Source organism: Talpa europaea (genome assembly GCF_964194135.1).
Source record: "Talpa europaea genome assembly, chromosome: 9".
Classification (NCBI taxonomy): Eukaryota; Metazoa; Chordata; class Mammalia; order Eulipotyphla; family Talpidae; genus Talpa; species Talpa europaea.
In genome coordinates, this window is record NC_140076.1 from 114667087 (window position 1) to 114684000 (window position 16914).

At 54.3% G+C, this 16914-nt stretch overlaps 1 protein-coding gene across 1 annotated transcript; it reads right to left on the minus strand.

Annotated features, from left to right (window-relative positions):
* Positions 1-660: 660 nt before the first annotated feature.
* On the minus strand, positions 661-16651 carry ANKRD35 (ankyrin repeat domain 35; the record flags this gene model as incomplete). The annotated part of the gene is made up of 15 exons (XM_084243518.1): positions 661-675; positions 1172-1230; positions 1853-1918; positions 2143-2232; positions 4498-5831; positions 6105-6816; positions 6984-7021; positions 7872-8056; positions 8611-8717; positions 9020-9090; positions 9228-9285; positions 10059-10123; positions 10465-10553; positions 11265-11395; positions 16613-16651. The coding sequence occupies 15 exons, from the start codon at positions 16649-16651 to the stop codon at positions 669-671; spliced, it is 3051 nt and encodes a 1016-aa protein (XP_084099644.1). The 3' UTR covers positions 661-668.
* Positions 16652-16914: the final 263 nt, after the last annotated feature.

The following is a 16914-nucleotide window of genomic DNA, read 5'->3' on the forward strand; positions in this document are numbered from 1 at the left end:
CACATCTAGAAAGGTGGTTTCAGACATTCTGTGTTAGGTTGTATGCTGGGTTGTCCATCTTGAGGAAAATCCCGGTCTCTCCATCTCTCTTCTTTACCAAAGACAGTGGACCCGGGAGTCCCAAGGTAGAGGGGGAAACATGGGCGCTGCGCAGGCCCTTCAGGGACAGGGTTGAGTCTCAAGACCCATTTTCGCGGAGGACTGTTTGTCAAACTTGTCTTGCCCACGAGTGCATTTACGGTGGCCAGTAGTTGTCAGTGTAGCTTAACAGCAGAGAGCAGAATAGAAATAGTGAAGGTAAATAGTGTTTCAGGTACTGGCATTAAAACAGTGTAAAATGTATTTGTTATTATGAATCCTAATCAAAGTTTGAAATTTGCTGACCGCTAGGACCATTGTGATCAAAAAGGAATAAAAAAAATCCCGTCCCCTGCTCCCCTTCAGACAGAAGAAAGAATCACATCCGGCGCCATCCTGCCGCCTGCTTTATTTTCCACAGAGTTGGCCCCACCCACACCCTGCTCACGTCCATGTGGGTTCCAGGCTTCCGGAACCGGGTGGTAGTGTCAGGCGGTGCTCCCCACACCTCCCCTAGTGGCCACCCCTTCCTCCCCACCCCACCCCATCCCACCACAGCCTGATGGAGCCTCTGCCAACCAAGGGCGCTCTTATTCCCTGAAAGAAGAAATTCAAGAGTGAAATGCACACACTTTCATATCCCCAGTCTCCCACCCATGCCAAGGAGTTAAAGGGGACCTCATCAATCTGGACTGGGAGTGATGGCCGCTTGCACTGGGGTGGAAGAAAACTGATGGCTATTCTTTGATGGGGTTGAAGACGAGATTCTGGAATTTGTAGAAAATGACTTTGCACCACCATCCGCCATCACTCATCTTTCCTGGTACAGCGGGACTGCAGACCTCAAGATAATCACTCAACCCCGCTTTTGTTTGCATCCCATATATAAGAGACCTCCAGGCTACCTGCTCACTGATTCCTGCTCCACCTAACGATCTCCCTGCTGTCGGCCATCACAAAGGGCAGAGGAGACCCCAACCCCAGTCCTCAAGCCTCCTTTCCCAAGGGCTTTTTCAGAGCTCCTTCCTCACACCCTGGATCCACAACCCACAACAGAGAAACCCCACATCCCTCAGGGCACACACTGCCTCACCCCTCCTGCATGCTGAGGATCCGAAGCAGGATGTTGTACACGTCCTGTTCCATGTAGCCCTGGAGGTGACAGGAAAGAAATGAAAGGAGATGAAGAAGAGAAAAAGAGGACACACAGGTGGGAAGGTTCTAGCAGAACAGAATGCTATTTACTATGTGCCTTCCCTTGTAGTATTTAACTTCTCCATGGCAGTTTCTCATCTTTACAAGGAAGACAATAAGGTTGGCCTTTTGGAATTGCTGTGAGTATTACAACTATGAATATGAAACAAACCACCTGGTGCACAACAGGTATTTGATTCTTTTGTTATTATTTATAAAGAAGGAGCAAACCACCCATGTCCTCCTCCTTGGTAAGGCGTAAGTGGCCTTGAGAGAACTAAGGCGTGGAAAAGGCCTTTTGCTTCAGGGAGAGGTAAGGAAATGCAGGAAAAGGCCTGATAGTGGGGCAGGGAATTGAAAGGGAGGAGCTAAGAGCTCCCTCTCGCCCTCTCCAGCGCCACATTCCTGTACAACCTCTCTTGATCTAATAAGACCCAGAGACCTGGCTGACACCACAATGTCTAAAATCCAGCTCTCCGAGAAATGACAAGTGTGTGCTGGTAAGAAAAGGGACCCCCAAATGCAACACCCCTTGCCCCGCTTTCTGTCTCTGCCTCTCCAAAATCTCTACCATGCTCACCTGAGCAGCATTCAGCAGATGATTCCTGTATGTGGAGATGATCTCTTCATGGTTCTTCTGTGAATCCTGGGAGTATCAGTGAGAGATTAGGCTCACCCTCCCCACACCCTGATCCCACCCCCAAGTATGAGGGACAATACAGTCAAGTGGTCAGCTGTGCCGGATAAGCCTCCGCGGCTCTGCACTGGCCAGCCAGCACCTCTGCCCCTCCACCCTGTTCGTCCCATAATCTCCCCCAGGCACATCCTCTGCCTACCAGCAGTGCCCATTTCTCGGGGGGCCAAACATACCTGCACCTGCAGGGCAAGGCGAGCATTTTCTCCCCTAACTGCTAGAACCTCCTCCGAAAGCTGTTCCAGCTTCTTTAACAACTCCTTGATCTGAGACCAAAGGGAAAGAAAGGGAACCAGTGGGCCCAAGTCATTTCTTACCCCACCACCACCAGGGGCAAGGCCAGCTTCCTTTTATTGGCTATTTAATATGTTCCAGATACTTAACCACATTCTCTCATAAGAGCTCAAAACAGCTTTTCTTATGTTCTGAGAAGATCAATATTCTTCAGAGAGAAGTATTATTATTCACATAGATAAGGAGACTGAGTAATTTGTCAAAATCACACAGCTAACAAGTGATGAAATTCATGGTTTGAACCAAGATCGTTTTGAATTCATGGTTCAGGCCCTGAATCCTGAGCCTACTTCTGGCTGCCAGTTACAAAGAGAAATAGGGTTGAGTTTTTGTGGCTTGGGAGGCTGAGGCAAAAATGCAGTTAATGATAACCAGCAGTCATAAGAATGGTGGTAGAATAACAATGGCTAATGATGGAGGCTAAGAGTAGAAAATTGGGGGAGGAGGCACAAAACCAGAACCTGGAGGTGGGGGTAGAAATGATTAACATAGCTGTTAACGCGTGGAAAAGTGAAGTATCCAGAGAAGAGGGCGGAGGAGGAGATATGGAGATTGAGGGCTATTGTAAAATAATCACTGGTTCTTTCAAATCGACCTAGTCAAACCAAATACAGAAAAACTCCTTAGGTGCTAACCCTAAAAACAACTTAAGAGCAGTTAACAAAGGAACAGACCCTCCCAGAGAGAAGTCTTATCTGAGCTGCTTCTGCCCTGGCAAGGGGCAGCCTCCTGCCCCTTCACCCACCTTCTCCTCTTATAAAGCTGCAGCGGCAGCTCCCCTTCCATGGCTGCCCGCCTCAGACTGCAGGCGTCTCTTCCACAAACGTGTCCCCTCCGGGGCAGCTCTTCCAACTGCTGGGTCTGTGCAAGCATCCGCCCCTGCCCTTCTCTTTTTATAATGAGCCTGCGCTTTCGGAAAGGGCTCTGCTTCTGGGGGGAACTCACTGCAAACTCGGGCGCTCTGATGAAACTTTTCTCAAGGTCCCCACTCTCTGAACCTAACATCAGCTAACTTTTACTGAGTACTTACTACACGCAAAAAAAATGGTGGGTACGGGCCTCCCTGGTGGCGCAAGGGGTTAAGCACAGCACTATGAAGCAATCCACAGCCTCTGCAGCATGAGTTTGATCCTCGGCCGGCCAGGGAGCAACCCACATGGCACAGCAGACCTCTCCTGACTCACCCGCTGCTCCCCTCAGCAGTGTACTTCAATAGATCGGCCTGTTCTGTTCCCTAATCTGTCTCCGGTGAATCCTCTCACCCCCACCCCTCGCATCTCTGGCCTGTACCCCAGCTCTTGTATGCACAAATAAATAAATCTTTTAAAAAATGGTGGGTATGTTAAATACCGTGTCTTTATTTAATGTAATCCTCACAAACATCCCATCACTGTGCTCATTTTATAGATGAGAAATCTGAGGCGTCAATAACTCGCCCAAGAGCGTCCAGGAGTTTTTGAAACTAAAATTCAAATCCAGACAACCTCAGCCCACAGCCCACGTTGAACGCGTCTTTTCCTTTAACACCAACGCGAACCCCTCCTTTCTTTCATTAACCCCACTTCACGCGATTCTTGTTCTGTTCTCTTTTCACGCACTTTCTGTTTTTGATCGTTCTAAATGTGATCACGTACATAAATTATAATGTGTCTGAATTCATTCATGTCACAGTTCTAGAATTACTAAATTCATTTGTAAATGGATTACCTAGAATTCATAAAACCTATCTCCTAGAAGCCAGATGTAGCAGTCATTAGGAATTCAGGTATCTAAGTGATTTTCCACATTTCCCCTTTGCAATGGCGCCTTCTCTGCCAAGGAATTCTTTTGTAGCGCCTGACTGGGGTGGGAGGGGAGGAGCACAGCCTGGTGGCCTTTCTTTACCCCACTGGCCACTGAGTCACGCTCAGAAGCCCAGCAAACCACAGCAACCCACCGTGTTATTAGACCTCTTCCCAGGCCATAGCGCCAATAAACCACAGTGCTCAGCCGCGGTGGCCAGACCACACTGCTCCGGAGTCCCAGACTTGAGTGCCCAAGCCTCTGTGTTTCCACTGTCCCACTGTCAGTCTGAACCCCAAACCCTCCAGGCCCAGAGGAACAGTGTGGTCCTTGCATGGAACAGATGAGGATGTGCAGGGTCTTAGTCTGACTGGCCACAGGTGGATCCGCCTTGGCAAATCCCTAGACACAAAGAAACCCTCCACCGTGCGCCCCGGGCTGCCTCTCCTGCTCACCTTGACCTCCTTGTCCCGACAAGCCCCAATGAGGTGCTCCATCTTCTCCTTGAGCACCTCCACCGTCTTCTCGAACTGCTCCGAGCGCCCCCGCATCTCGCTGGCCTGGCGCTCCTGCTCGGCGGCGTGCGCGGCCAGGTCCCCGCTGCGGCGCCGCTCCTCGGCCACGGCCTCGCGCAGCCGGCCCATCTCGCGGCAGGCCGTGTTGTACTTCTCCAGCAGAGCCTTCAGCTCCTGCCCCCACGCCTGGGCCTGAGCCACCAGCGAACCCCGAGTTTTCTCGTGCTGCCGCAAGCTGGCCGCCTCCCGCGCGCGCAGCTCGGCCACCTCCTCCGTGGCCTGGTACAGCAGCTGCTTCAGCTTCCCGATCTCCTGGCTCTTCCCGCTCATGGTGGCCTGCACGGCCCGCAGCTCCTCCTCCAGCTTCCCCAGGTCTTGCTCCAGAGCGGCGACTTGGGGAGCCGCTGGGGCCTTTGAAGAGGTGCTTGGCTCCCCAAGTGGGGCAGGGGACCCCCGCAGCTGCTGGTTTTCCTCCTCCAGCCGGGCCAGCAGCTGCTGGGCCTGGCGGTGCCGGTCCACCAGGGTGCTGATGCAGGCCTGCAGCTCCTCCAGGGGCTGGGCGGTGCTGCTCCCCACAGGCCCCTTGCCCACGAGGTCTGGGGGCAGGCAGTCCCACAGCCCCCGGAGGCCACTGCTCTGGGAGGCCAGGCGCTCCCGCAGCTTCTCGGTGGCCTCCTTCTCCAAGGCCAGCTCATGGGTCAGCAGCCCCACACTCCGCCGTAACTGCTGCAGCTGGCCCTGCGCCTCTGGCTTGGGCACGAACTCCCGCTGGAGCCGCTGGCTCAGGGTCTGCAGCTCGCCCTGCAATCGCTGCCGCTCCCGCCCCAGTTCCCCCAACTCCTCCAGCAAATTACTGTTGCTCAGTCTCAGTGCTGACACCTCCTTCTCCAGCTGTCCCTTTGCAGGGCCTCCTGACACGGGCTCCCCTCCAGGGGCCCCTAGAGGCTCCCCCCGGGCCCCCGGAGCCCTTTTCTCCCTCCCTTCATCCAAGGCAGCAGTGAGCCTCCGAGGTGCCTTTGGGGGTGCCTCTCTAACCTCCTGGGCAGGGGCTTCAGGTTTCACCTGTAGTCCTGCCTTTGCCCGATCCAGCCTCACCAGCACCTTCTCCAGCCTGGCCTCCATCTTCTCCCAGGCAGCGGCTGCCGCCTCGGCCCGAGGTGTCCCCATGGCTCCCTCTAGGACTGGTCTTGACAAAGCCCCTCTGGCAGCATCCTTTTCTTGCCACACGGCAGCCAGCTCCTCCCTCAGTTGTAGCAGGAGTTGGTTCATGGCTGCTGAACCCACAGGTTCAGCCACTGAGTCTGCTGGTTCAGCCCCCGAGGCTTGGGGTCTCTCCTGGTTTGCATGCAGCTGGTCAGTGTGGTTCACGGCTGCTTGGCCCACAGGATTGGCCATTGAGTCTGCTGGTCCAGCCCCTGAGACTTGGGGTCTCTCCTCTTGGTTTGCACACAACTGGTCAGTGTGGTTCATGGTTGCTGAGTCCACAGGTTCGGCCACTGAGTCTGCTGGTCCAGCCCCTGAGACTTTGGGTCTCTCCTGGTTTGCACACAGCTGGTCAGCATGGTTCATGGCTGCTGAGCCCACAGGTTCAGCCACTGTGTCTGTTGGTCCAGCCCCTGAGGCTTGGGGTCTCTCTTTCTGGCTTGCATGCAGCTGGTCAGTAGGATCAGGGCCAAGGACCTGTCCCGCATTGGTGGCCAGCTGCTGTCCTGTGGCTTTCCCAATGGCCTCAGACTGTGGGCTCTGGGGGAGGACCTGTTCTTTGGGATGGGACTCTCCATTGGTTTCATACTGGGTCTCTCCTGGGGCCGAATCCTCAGGCTTCTTGGACTCTGATAAGGGCTTTGCTGTGGCCGAGGCTGCAGCTGCCGCCTGCTGTTGCTTCCTCAGCTCTTGTATGCGCTCAGCCAGCAGGTCCAGGGGACACCCCTGCTCCATGCCATCTCCCCCAGACCGGAGATGAGAGCCCTGTCCCCCTGGAGCGCCAGTGTCTTGGAATAAGAGGACCCCCAGCTCTTGCACATGCTCTCGAATCTGGTTCTCCAGGCTCAGGTAGGCTGCTGCCTGGGCCTTACACTCTTCTATCTTCTGCTCCAGCTCCTGCTCCAGCTGAGACACTTTCTGCTGCTCCTCCTCAAACTTCCACCACCACTCATCTGAACACGGGACTTCATCCTCCTCTTGTTCCTGCTCCTCGCCAGGCTCTGCTTTCCATGGACTCTTGGGTGGAGAACCCACCTGAGAGTCTAATAGGGAGGCCTAGGTAGAACACAGAGCGGTGAATAAAGGGGGGCGGCTAACCTAGCCCCAGCAGGGCCTCTCCTCTCTCAGAAGGTCTCAGTACCCCTGGGTCGCTCCCTAGAAGACATCCCAGTGAGATAGACAGGGAGGTCAGGAGCAAAAGAGGGGCACTCCTGGGGTCTTACCTTGGATGCAGCATCCGGGTGTTGAACTAGCCCGTGACCTAGACAAAAAGACACAGGAAAATGAGGGCAAAGACTGGCCCATGTGCCTCAGCTTGTCCTCCGTCTTCACACATCCCCTGAGAGGAGCGGCCCCTCTGCGAAGTAAGGTGAGGAGTACACATCCTCCTCAGGGGTCCCGAATGGTCTGGCAGACTTGGTGCTCTATCCCAACGCTATTCCAGCTCATCCATTTTGGCCACTCATGTATTTATTAGACTCTGTGCCAGGCAGTTTGAGGCACCAGGAGCTCCATGGTAAGCAAAGTGGAAATGAGCTATCTTTCAAGGGGTTTATGGTCTAAGAGGGCAAGAGAGGTTGACCAGCAAGTCACACAAGTACATGCCATTGAGCAGCTTCTCAATGGTCTAACCAGGATCGCCTTCAGTGAGAGACAAGGCTGCCTTCAGGGCTACTGAGGCTGCGCTTTGGGAGTTGGGATCTTCTTACAATGGTTGAAAGAAACATGTTCAACTAGGGCCTCCCTGGTGGCACAGGGGTTAAAGTCTCAGCGCTATCAAGCTATCTCCAGCCACTTCAGCACGAGTTCGATCCCCAGCCAGGGAACTGACCCACAGGGCACAGCAGACCTCTCTTGTCTCCCGCTGCTCCCCTCAGCAGTGTATTTCAGTAGATCCACCTCTTCTGCTCCCCACTCTGTCTCTGGCAAATCCACTCCTACCTCTGGCCTCCAACCCAGCTCTTGGATGCATAAATAAAAATAAATCTAAAAAAAAAATACGTTCAACTAAAGTGCCAATTATTTGCCAGATGGGTTATTTCCATGGGAAGAAATGGGACCCTAAAATCTTCCTTGGTTCAAAGAAGCCTGAAGTGAAAAAATGGCTTTACCTCCCCGCCGCCGCCGGCTCAGGGCCTGCCTCAGCAGCCTCCACAGCGCGCGGTCCTGCGTGCGCAGGGCGTAGTGCAGGGCGTCGTTCCCCGCGCTGTCCACCGCCCCTGCGTCGGCCCCATGGCTCAGGAGCAGCTCTGCCACCTCTGCACTACCTTTCTCACAGGCCAGGATCAGAGCCGACCTGGGGGTTGGAACAATCATGAACACAGGCCCTTCCCGTGGATCCGAAGTCCTGGTGCCAGAACTCCCACTCACAGGGCTGGCAGTGCCCAGCGTGGCCAGGACACCCACAGACCAACAACGACAAAGCGTGAGGACAGATCGGAACTTTTCAAATGTTCTTGGAGCTGCAGCATCTGAAATCAGGGGACTGATTGGAAGGGCTCCATTTTCAGCTGTTTCATATATTGAGGTTTTGCATAAATTCTTCATTGGAAAAAAAAGGATCCCATTGCTTAGAAGATAATTTGAAAACCAGAAAGTTAAACTAATGGGTCTAGAGATAATGATTCTACTTTCGGAGTCAGCCAGGCAAGAGAGGTGCAGCTGCAGCTGGACAGGAAAACTTGCTCAACTCCCCAAGAGGAAATCGTGGAAGTAGGACAGAGACCAACGTGACTTCCTCCCCAGTACATAAGCACATGTGCAGGCATGCAGCGCGCACACACGCACACCACACTTTGCTCAGTGGCTCCTTTCTCGGGGGGCCAGGGTCTGGATCTGGGGAACGCTCACTTGTCATCCTTGTCTGTGACGTTAACCCGGGCGCCTCTCTGCAGCAGCTGTGAGCAAATCGCCGCGTGACCACCCAGCGAAGCAATCATCAGGGGTGTCCGTCCATCCTGCACAGGTCGTGAAAGGGGCTCAGCAGCAGTCAAGGAGTGCCAGGGCGTGACACAATCTTACCAACTCCCTTCTCCCCATATTGCTTCGGAAAAAACCCAGATGTCAGGGCTAAATGCTCCTTTCCAGAGGGCTACATGCTCTCCACAAGACAAGGCTCAGTCCCTCTGAGAGGGCGAGGAGGAGCAAGAGGAGAAGGGAGAGGGGGTGCTCCCGTACCACCTCTGATCACAGAACTTGGCCAGTCAAGTTCAGAGAGAGCATCACCTGCCTGTGGGGGCACCTCCCAGCGGACACTCACATTATCCAGGACGTCCAGGAAGGCTTCATGGTCGCACAGCAGGAGCACACTGGAGGCGCAGCCAGAGGAGGCTGGGAGGGTGGAGGGGTGATTGGGTTCAAGGAAGGATGCTCGTCAGACCGTGACCCCGCATCCCTCTGACCCTTTCAGCAGTCCCTCCAGGTGCCCTCCCTGCGGCCCTGCTTCCCCCCCAGTCCTCATCACAGACCTGCCCAGTGCAACGGGCTGCGGTTTTCCACATCCACAGCATCCTCGTTGGCGCCATGCTGCAAAGAGCCACAAAGGGAAGCAGCATGGAGCATGGCGTGAACATCCCATCCATCCCCCGTGTTGGGTCACCACCTCCCATAGTGCTTTGGGGAGGGGCAGAAGGACCGTGGCTCTGGCCAGCTGCTGGGCAAGCCTAGTTATTCTTTGGAGAGGATACCTGGCCTGGAATTTCAGCCCTGGCTCCTCAAGGGCCTAAGAAAAATTGGACGATAACTAAGTAAACACATTAGAGAAAATGACATCCGAGGCCACCACTGGTATTTTAGGAACTTAATTGGGAAACTGGGAAAGAGCCAGAAGATCAAAAGCAGGACAGACTGCCCAAGGCCCGCGGAGCTGTGCCTTTTATACTTTTGGAGACGCGTTTATAACTTGTCCACATGTCATTTCATATGTATATTTCGCCTTGTGTTCCTAGGCTAGAAGCTCCTCAAACACAGGCAGTCGGGTCCGGGTGTAATTTACACGCCTCTGCCCTCCTCTGCCTGCCCATTATCAGGCAGGCTTCTCTGCAGGGCCTGCCATGGCAGACTGGCGTCAACCCCTGGCAACTGCTTTGTGACTTGTCCTCGGGGCAGCATTAAGCACCGTGCTTGCACATAGTAGGTGTTAGGAGACCTGTGACTTGATGACGAGATGATTACCAGCTCTCTTCCCAGAGATCAGAGGGACATCCTTGGCCAAATAATGCTTATGGCTACGAGACAAAGTTAGGGCACTCTGGATCCACCTCTTCCCTTCCAGGGCTAACATCTAGGGGTTGTTTTACCTGCAGCAAGACCTTGACACACTGTGGCTGGCAGGAGATGGTGGCCAAGTGCAGGGCGGTGCTTCCTGGGAAGAGAAAGAGAGAGGGAGAGGGTGGCCCCACGCATGCTGGTGACTCACAGGGAGGGAAGCAAGAGACGCACAGATAATCAGAGGGAGATTAGAGAGAGAAGCTCTCAGTCACACCAGGCTAGAAATTCCTGTTCCCCCGGTGGCTGGGGCCTGTGGTGGAGATGGGAATTGGGGTGAGGTATGCTCAGCTTGCAGGGCAGGGACCCCCGGAAGGATCCAGGCCAGAGCTTATGAGGAAAGAAGCAGGGGGCTACAGCTGGAAAGGAGCCAGCACTGGCCCCCACCGCTGCTGTAGAGCGAGGAACGAGCACGTGGCCGGGGCTCAGTGAACTCACCGTCTTCATTCTTGCTGTTGATGTCGGCGCCATTTGCAAGCAGAACAGTCAGACATTCGGTCAGGCCCTTGGAGGCCGCCAGGTGAAACCTGCCAGAATCGAGGCCCAGAGGCAGAAGGATGAAGGGACCAGGCTCAAGCAGTGAGAGGATCTTCGTAAGCACTGCCTGCTCTGCGCCTCCACCCCAAAGCCAACCCCAAAAGCGGAGAGGAAAGACCCCCCCAGCCTGACTGAGAAGGAGACTGTATGCATGGCCTCCTCCCGGGAAGTCCAAGGAAGGGGGAAGCAAAGCAGAAAGAGGAGCGACAGGTCTTGAATAATCTTGGACTACTGCAGGGGTGCCCAGGGAGCACAGCCCCCTCAGCCGCGTGGAGGTGCATGGAGCGCGGCAGGAGGCTGGCCATTTGCACACCGACTTGGGCAGAGGCAAGAGATAATTCCCCTGATCCTAACAACTCCTACCCCTGTGACTCTGGAGGCTGCCGCTTCATTGCTCATTTCCCAAGCATAAACACCCCCTGCTTGTGCAATGAAGAACTCTCTTTAGTGTGTGTGTCCTCTGCGCATGGCTGTTTCACGGCCTTATGGCCGATTCTTGTCCATGCCGTCAACCTGGGCTGGAAGGTGGGCCTTCATCCTTCAATGCATGCGGCGCTTGACTTAGAGAAATGTATTGACACGCTGGCTAACTAAGGCAAAAGGGCTCTGAAGTTGTAGGCATCTCCCAATTCTACATCAGGCTGGGGCTTAGGGCTTTCAGAGGGAACCACATATCCAGGGTAGAATCAGGACTTACTTACGGGGACTGGCCGTTCGAGTTGAGCTTGGTGGGCCGGGAAGACTTCCTGGAGGCCAGGGCGGCCACGCGTCCCACATCCCCCCGCTGCACTGCCTCCAGCAACTTCTGATCACGGCGGTTCCATCTCTCCACCTGTCGAGAGCCACACGTCGTATGAATATTTGGTGAGATGGAGAAAGGAGGGACTTGGTTAGGATGCCAAGTCACTCAGCCTAGACCATGTAGTCCTGCTTCAGTGGACCGGTTACACCGTCTTTAATTCGTATGCCACCAAGAACTAGTGCCAGTTATTGCCAGCCGTGGGCCAAAAGGAGCGTGGATTCTAAGCGCTGAATACACAGTATTTCAAACATCTGTTTCATCATCACTGTGATACTGCCATGAGGTACCCAGCTTCGGAGCAAACCCTTCCCCCTTTGCTAGGTCTTACTGGAGCAGCAGAACCAAACTGGCCACTCCCAGGTCGGCTCCCCAACCTCTCACCTCCCCAGGAGGCCCTGCTTTCTTGTGCTCAGATTTTTGACAAATCAAGGCACCTTGCTCCAGGTCACAGCTCAGAGACCAAATGCCTAGGAAAACACTGTCTCTGCCCACGGGCTTTGGGCCCCAAAACCAGGAGGAGAAGCACAGTTGGTTTCTCCCTCAGATACCCAGGCCCAGTGGCTGCCGCTGTTCCCCCGGGTGGCAACCACAGCCAAAAGGCCAAGATGGTTCCCTAGCTAGGCTGGAGGAGCAAGAGGCAGCTCCCCCTTCTCCTCACACCCCTCCCGCCTGGTTTTCCTGGCAGGGAGCAGCTGTCCCAGACAACAGCCACACCTGGGCAGGCATTGTTCGATCATTTCTACTTGGGTTTTGCGGGTGGCGGGGTAATTACAATAATTGAAGTCTCACAGGGTGTGAAAGAGAGAGCCGTGTAAAACAGCCAGGGCTGATGGCACAGAGCAAACTGGTTTGATCCAGAGCAGGACAAGAAAAGGAAGACGAGACTCAAAAATCCGCAGTACGATGAAAAGGGCCCAAGATGGATGTTTCGTCAGCAGACCTGAGTTTGGGGTCTGGTCAGGCACTTTCTCACCTCTGTGACCTAGAGCAAACCATTCAACACCTCCACCTGTTTTCTCATCTATAACATGGAGCAAATAATAACTACCTCATCATGTTGTAAGTATTAAATGAGGTAATGTGCATAAAATCCCTCTGTAAACTGCAAAGAGTCACAGAGTGTGTGGCATCCTTATAACAACACAGGAAGTGGCGGGGGACTGGTGGTAGCACACTGCCTTTTATGAGGTGTCATCTCAACGATAGGCTGGGGACCAAGTGGGGAAAAATAGGGTCCGTGGAAGCCAAATAACTCACACGCTGTTTACATAGCCAGGGCAAGTTATTCATGAAAAACAGGAAAGATGTCAAGGCCCAAATCATAAACTTGTCGAGGGTAGAGGGATTCTCAGGTGCTACTCCTGGACAGCACTTGGGCTTCCTCTGCGCCTTTCGAGGGCCGTGTGCAGTCAGCTTCTCAACATCCTTGAAGAGTAGTCAGGGCTGATATTATTGTATCTATGTGACAGAAGAAGAAACTGAGGCTCACTGAGGTGAGATAACTGTCCAGGGTTACACCACAAAATAGTGGTAAAATGGGGATTAGAGCCAGGTGACCTGCTGCCCAGCCCTAGTTCTCACCACCAGGTCAACACGATGACAGGACTATTTCCAAATAAAGAGCCGAGGATTGCCTCCAAGGCAGGGCTGCCCGCCCTGATGCTGCTCCTGGCATGGAGAAGAGTCTCCAAACAGGTGAATTCTCAAAGGACAAAATAAGGAAAATGGCCGCTCCACGTACTAACAGACTCTGTGTTGTAAGAACACATTAGACACTGTCCCTTGGGGGCTGGGTTGCCCTCGAGAGGTAGCCTGCTGGAGCTACACCTCTCCCACAGGGTACTGCCACCAGTAGCCCTCAACCTGCAAATTCTATGCTTAAAACCCTAGTTCTAACACACCTGAGCAACAATTTCTTGGAACGCCCTAGTGCTAGAACCCTCTATAAAGCACCTAGCACTGTGTCTGTCACATAATAGCAGCACAATAAATATTAATTTTATTCCCCAGGCTTCCTAGACTTGCTGGACACATTTTGAATATTCCCAGCTCAGAATTCTTCATCCAGGGGAGTGAGAGGAAGGGATTTTGCTCCTGTCAGTCATTGTTAGATAACAGCCAGGCTGTGAAGATGTAAAGGTACTTCTTAGCAATGTAAATAATTGCCTTTTTGGCTAGATAGTTCTAAATCCACCCCCATTTTCAGCCTATAACTGTGTGATACCGAGAAGAGTTTAAAGGGATGGAAATTCTTTATGACCAAACTTGTGCAGAGTTGGGGTGAAGCGGGACCACATTCCAAAATGTACTGCAGTGCGCCCCTTATCCAGCACCCTGGATGAGAGGCAGTGGATTAGCATAGCTGCAAGGGAGTGATCACCAAATTAATAGGCAGACTCAGAACAAGACTAAGCCTGGGATTTCTGTAGCCACGATTAGGGGACCTTTGTGGGAGTAATTGCATCCTCTCCTTATCTCTGGCTGCACATCTCTAAGCACCGTCAAGGTGGAGTGCACCGGCAGTGTGGGGAGAACAGGCAATGCTGCTCTGGGACAGGTGAGTGGGATGGAAAGACTGCCCTGGAGGGACAGGAGCTGACTCTCAATTTTTAAAATGTAATTGACCTTCCTCTAACTGAGCCAGTGCCAACTGCTCGTAGCTATTTTCTGGTCCACTTCCTATGTAGGCAGAGCAAGCGACTAAGGAAGACACTCTCAAAGACAGCCTCTGCTTGACTAAAATAACATGAGATTATAGGAGCTGGTTTTTGTTTATTCATTGTTGATATTATGATGTTCTGGATAACTTGGAGTAATTTTAAAATGATCATTGATCTTTTAGTCTTTGCCTCAATCTGAGGGTACAGGACTCTGGCCTGAGGCCCGAGTAGGGGTGGGGTGGGTTGGAGCAATCTCTTGGCTGCTGGAGCTACACCTCTCCCACAGGGTACTGCCACCAGTAGCCCTCAACCTGCAAATTCTGTGCTTAAAACCCCAGTTCTAACACACCTGAGCAACAATTTCTTGGAACGTCCTAGTGCTAGAACCCTCTATAAAGCACCTAGCACTGTGTCTGTCACATAATAGCAGCACAATAAATATTAATTCTATTCCCCAGGCTTCCTAGACTTGCTGGACACATTTTGAATATTCCCGGCTCAGAATACTTCATCCAGGGGAGTGAGAGGAAGGGATTTTGCTCCTGTCAGTCATTGTTACATAACAGCCAGGCTGCGAAGATGTCAGACTGGCAAGCCAGGCTTTAAGAGCAGACAGGAAGGCTGTCACACTGCTTCCTGACAAGTGGGTGCAGAGTAGTTAGCTGCCCAGGAGTGGAGGAATTGAACATGAGAAGTATTGGGAAGTCTCATGAGGAAACATTTTACAACTGGCCTGTTTTCAGACTTTTCAGAACTCAACCTGACTGAGGAAAGAGTTTTCTTTCCAGCTAGATAGCTCTAAATCTACCCAAGGGACTTCGTATAATCTTGTTATGCTATGGAGAGCTTAGAATGGGTGGGAACTCTTCATGGCCAAGCCTCTCGAGAGTTGGGGTAAAGGAGGACAGACAATGCTTTCAAATCCCAGCATCTACCCATTGCTCATCCAGCATCTTAGAAAGGAGGCATTGGCCAGGAATTAGCAAGAGGAGGTAGTTTTCCCATCCCTAGGGAGCAGGCAGACTCCACAACCCAGAAAGGGAAGGGCAATGCAGAGGACTTTCAGTAACTAGGGAGAGTCCATGTGAATTAAAAAAAATCATTGTGAGTTAAGGCAGCATCTGGGTAGCCTCAGTTTCTAGTCCTCTGGTATTCATTCATAAATGCCTTTTGATTGGTCAATGTGCAGAAACTAAGTGGAGGAGCAAATGTATGTAGGACAAGGACAGGTCTCAACACAACTCCTGCTCTTGCCTCATAGCTGCCTTCCAAGCCTCTGTGACCTGCCCTTGAAGGGTGAGCATTTCTCACGGTTACTTATAAATGACACCCTAAGTCAGGTTAGACTGAGTGATACCACTACAGGTAGGTAGTTACTTCACTTCTAAATGAGCCATAATCCAAATTGACACACACACACGCACACACACTTCCATCCCCAGACAGGGAATCTGTCTGTGAGAGATCTCCAGGCTGGGAGAAGCTACCCGCTCTCTGAGACGACACCTTCTCTAACCTTCCTTGTGTTTTGTTCTGAGACAGCGCAGGGAGTAGAGTGACTCCTGCGGGGGACTCCGAGCCAGTCCTCTCGCCTCTTCTTTCAGGATGCTTTTCTCTAACTCAGTCAAAGGAAGCTGACAGTACAAGCCCTAAACAAGTGGGTGAGGATTTGGAATGAAGGAAGATTCGGGAGAATAAGGTAGAAGACCTTGACTGACCCAAGAACCAGTCTGATGAGCAGGCACTGCAGGGGAACTGGCCAGGGTAGATTCTGCAGGAACTCACCCAGATCTTTGGGGAGCAGCCAGGCAACTGTGCCTCCTCTGGCAGCGCCTGCCAGGCTGACCAGGCTGCAAGATTAACCCACAAAGGACAGGCCAAAGTGGGTCCAGCCAAAGGGGGGAAGCAAGGCTGGACAATCGCTGGGCAGAGGGCGAGGGAGAGAGGGGCGAACAGGAGAAGGCTGACCTGGGAGCGCCCAGTGGCGAGAGGTCTGGAGTGACACCTAAGGGTCAGCGGTGATGGCGCGAGAAGGGGGTTGGGAGAGGGAGAGGCATGGAGTGGGAGGGGGCAGGCCAGGGAGACCATGAAGAGGGGCTGGGGGTCGCTGGGGCTGGGGGGGTGCTGGGACTGGCGGGAGCCAGCGCGGGGAGGGCATCTGGGAGGCAGGGCTGTGAGGACGAGGCAGGGCTGGGTCACGGCTGGCGGGCAGGACCCCGGAGCTAAGCGGGGTGCCGAGGAGCGGGGCGAGGGGTCAGCCAGGCGCTTGGCGGTGCCTCAGCCCTAGGAGACAGCGCAGGGGTGCGCGGACTGCAGGGGGGTCGGGACTGCAGGAAGCGCCCAAAGTTGGGGGCTGTGGGTGCTGGGGGGACCAGAGAGCGCAGAGGGGCGCGACCTCGGGAGGGCAAAGGTGAGGAGGGCGAGCCAGAGGCTGGGGACAGGACCCCGAGGCCGGGCTGGGGCCGCACTGCGGGGGCAGGGGAGCTGGAAGTCGGGGAGAGGGAGGGCGGCGGGGCGCGGAGAGGGGCTCGGGACCCCGGGACCCGCACCCCAGCCCCTGCCCGTCCCCCCACAGCCCGGCACCTACCGCCACCTGCGAGCTGGAGCAGGAGAAGATGCGCTTCATGGCCGGGCGGGCGGCGGCTGGGGGACGGGCCGCGGGGAGACGGGGCTCAGGTTCGCGCACCCACCGGACTCGGGGCGCTGCGGGAGGAGCTGTCAAAGCCGCGGCCGCCCAGGGCCGCCCCCGGGCCGCCCGCCCAGTCAGGGGCCGGGACGCGAGGCCCCGCCCCGCCCCGGAGCCGCCGCAGAGGCCGCGCGCCCGCCCGCCGCGGGGTGCTCACCCCCGCGCCCCAACCCCAGCGCCCCGGCTGCGACCTGCCCCGGGCG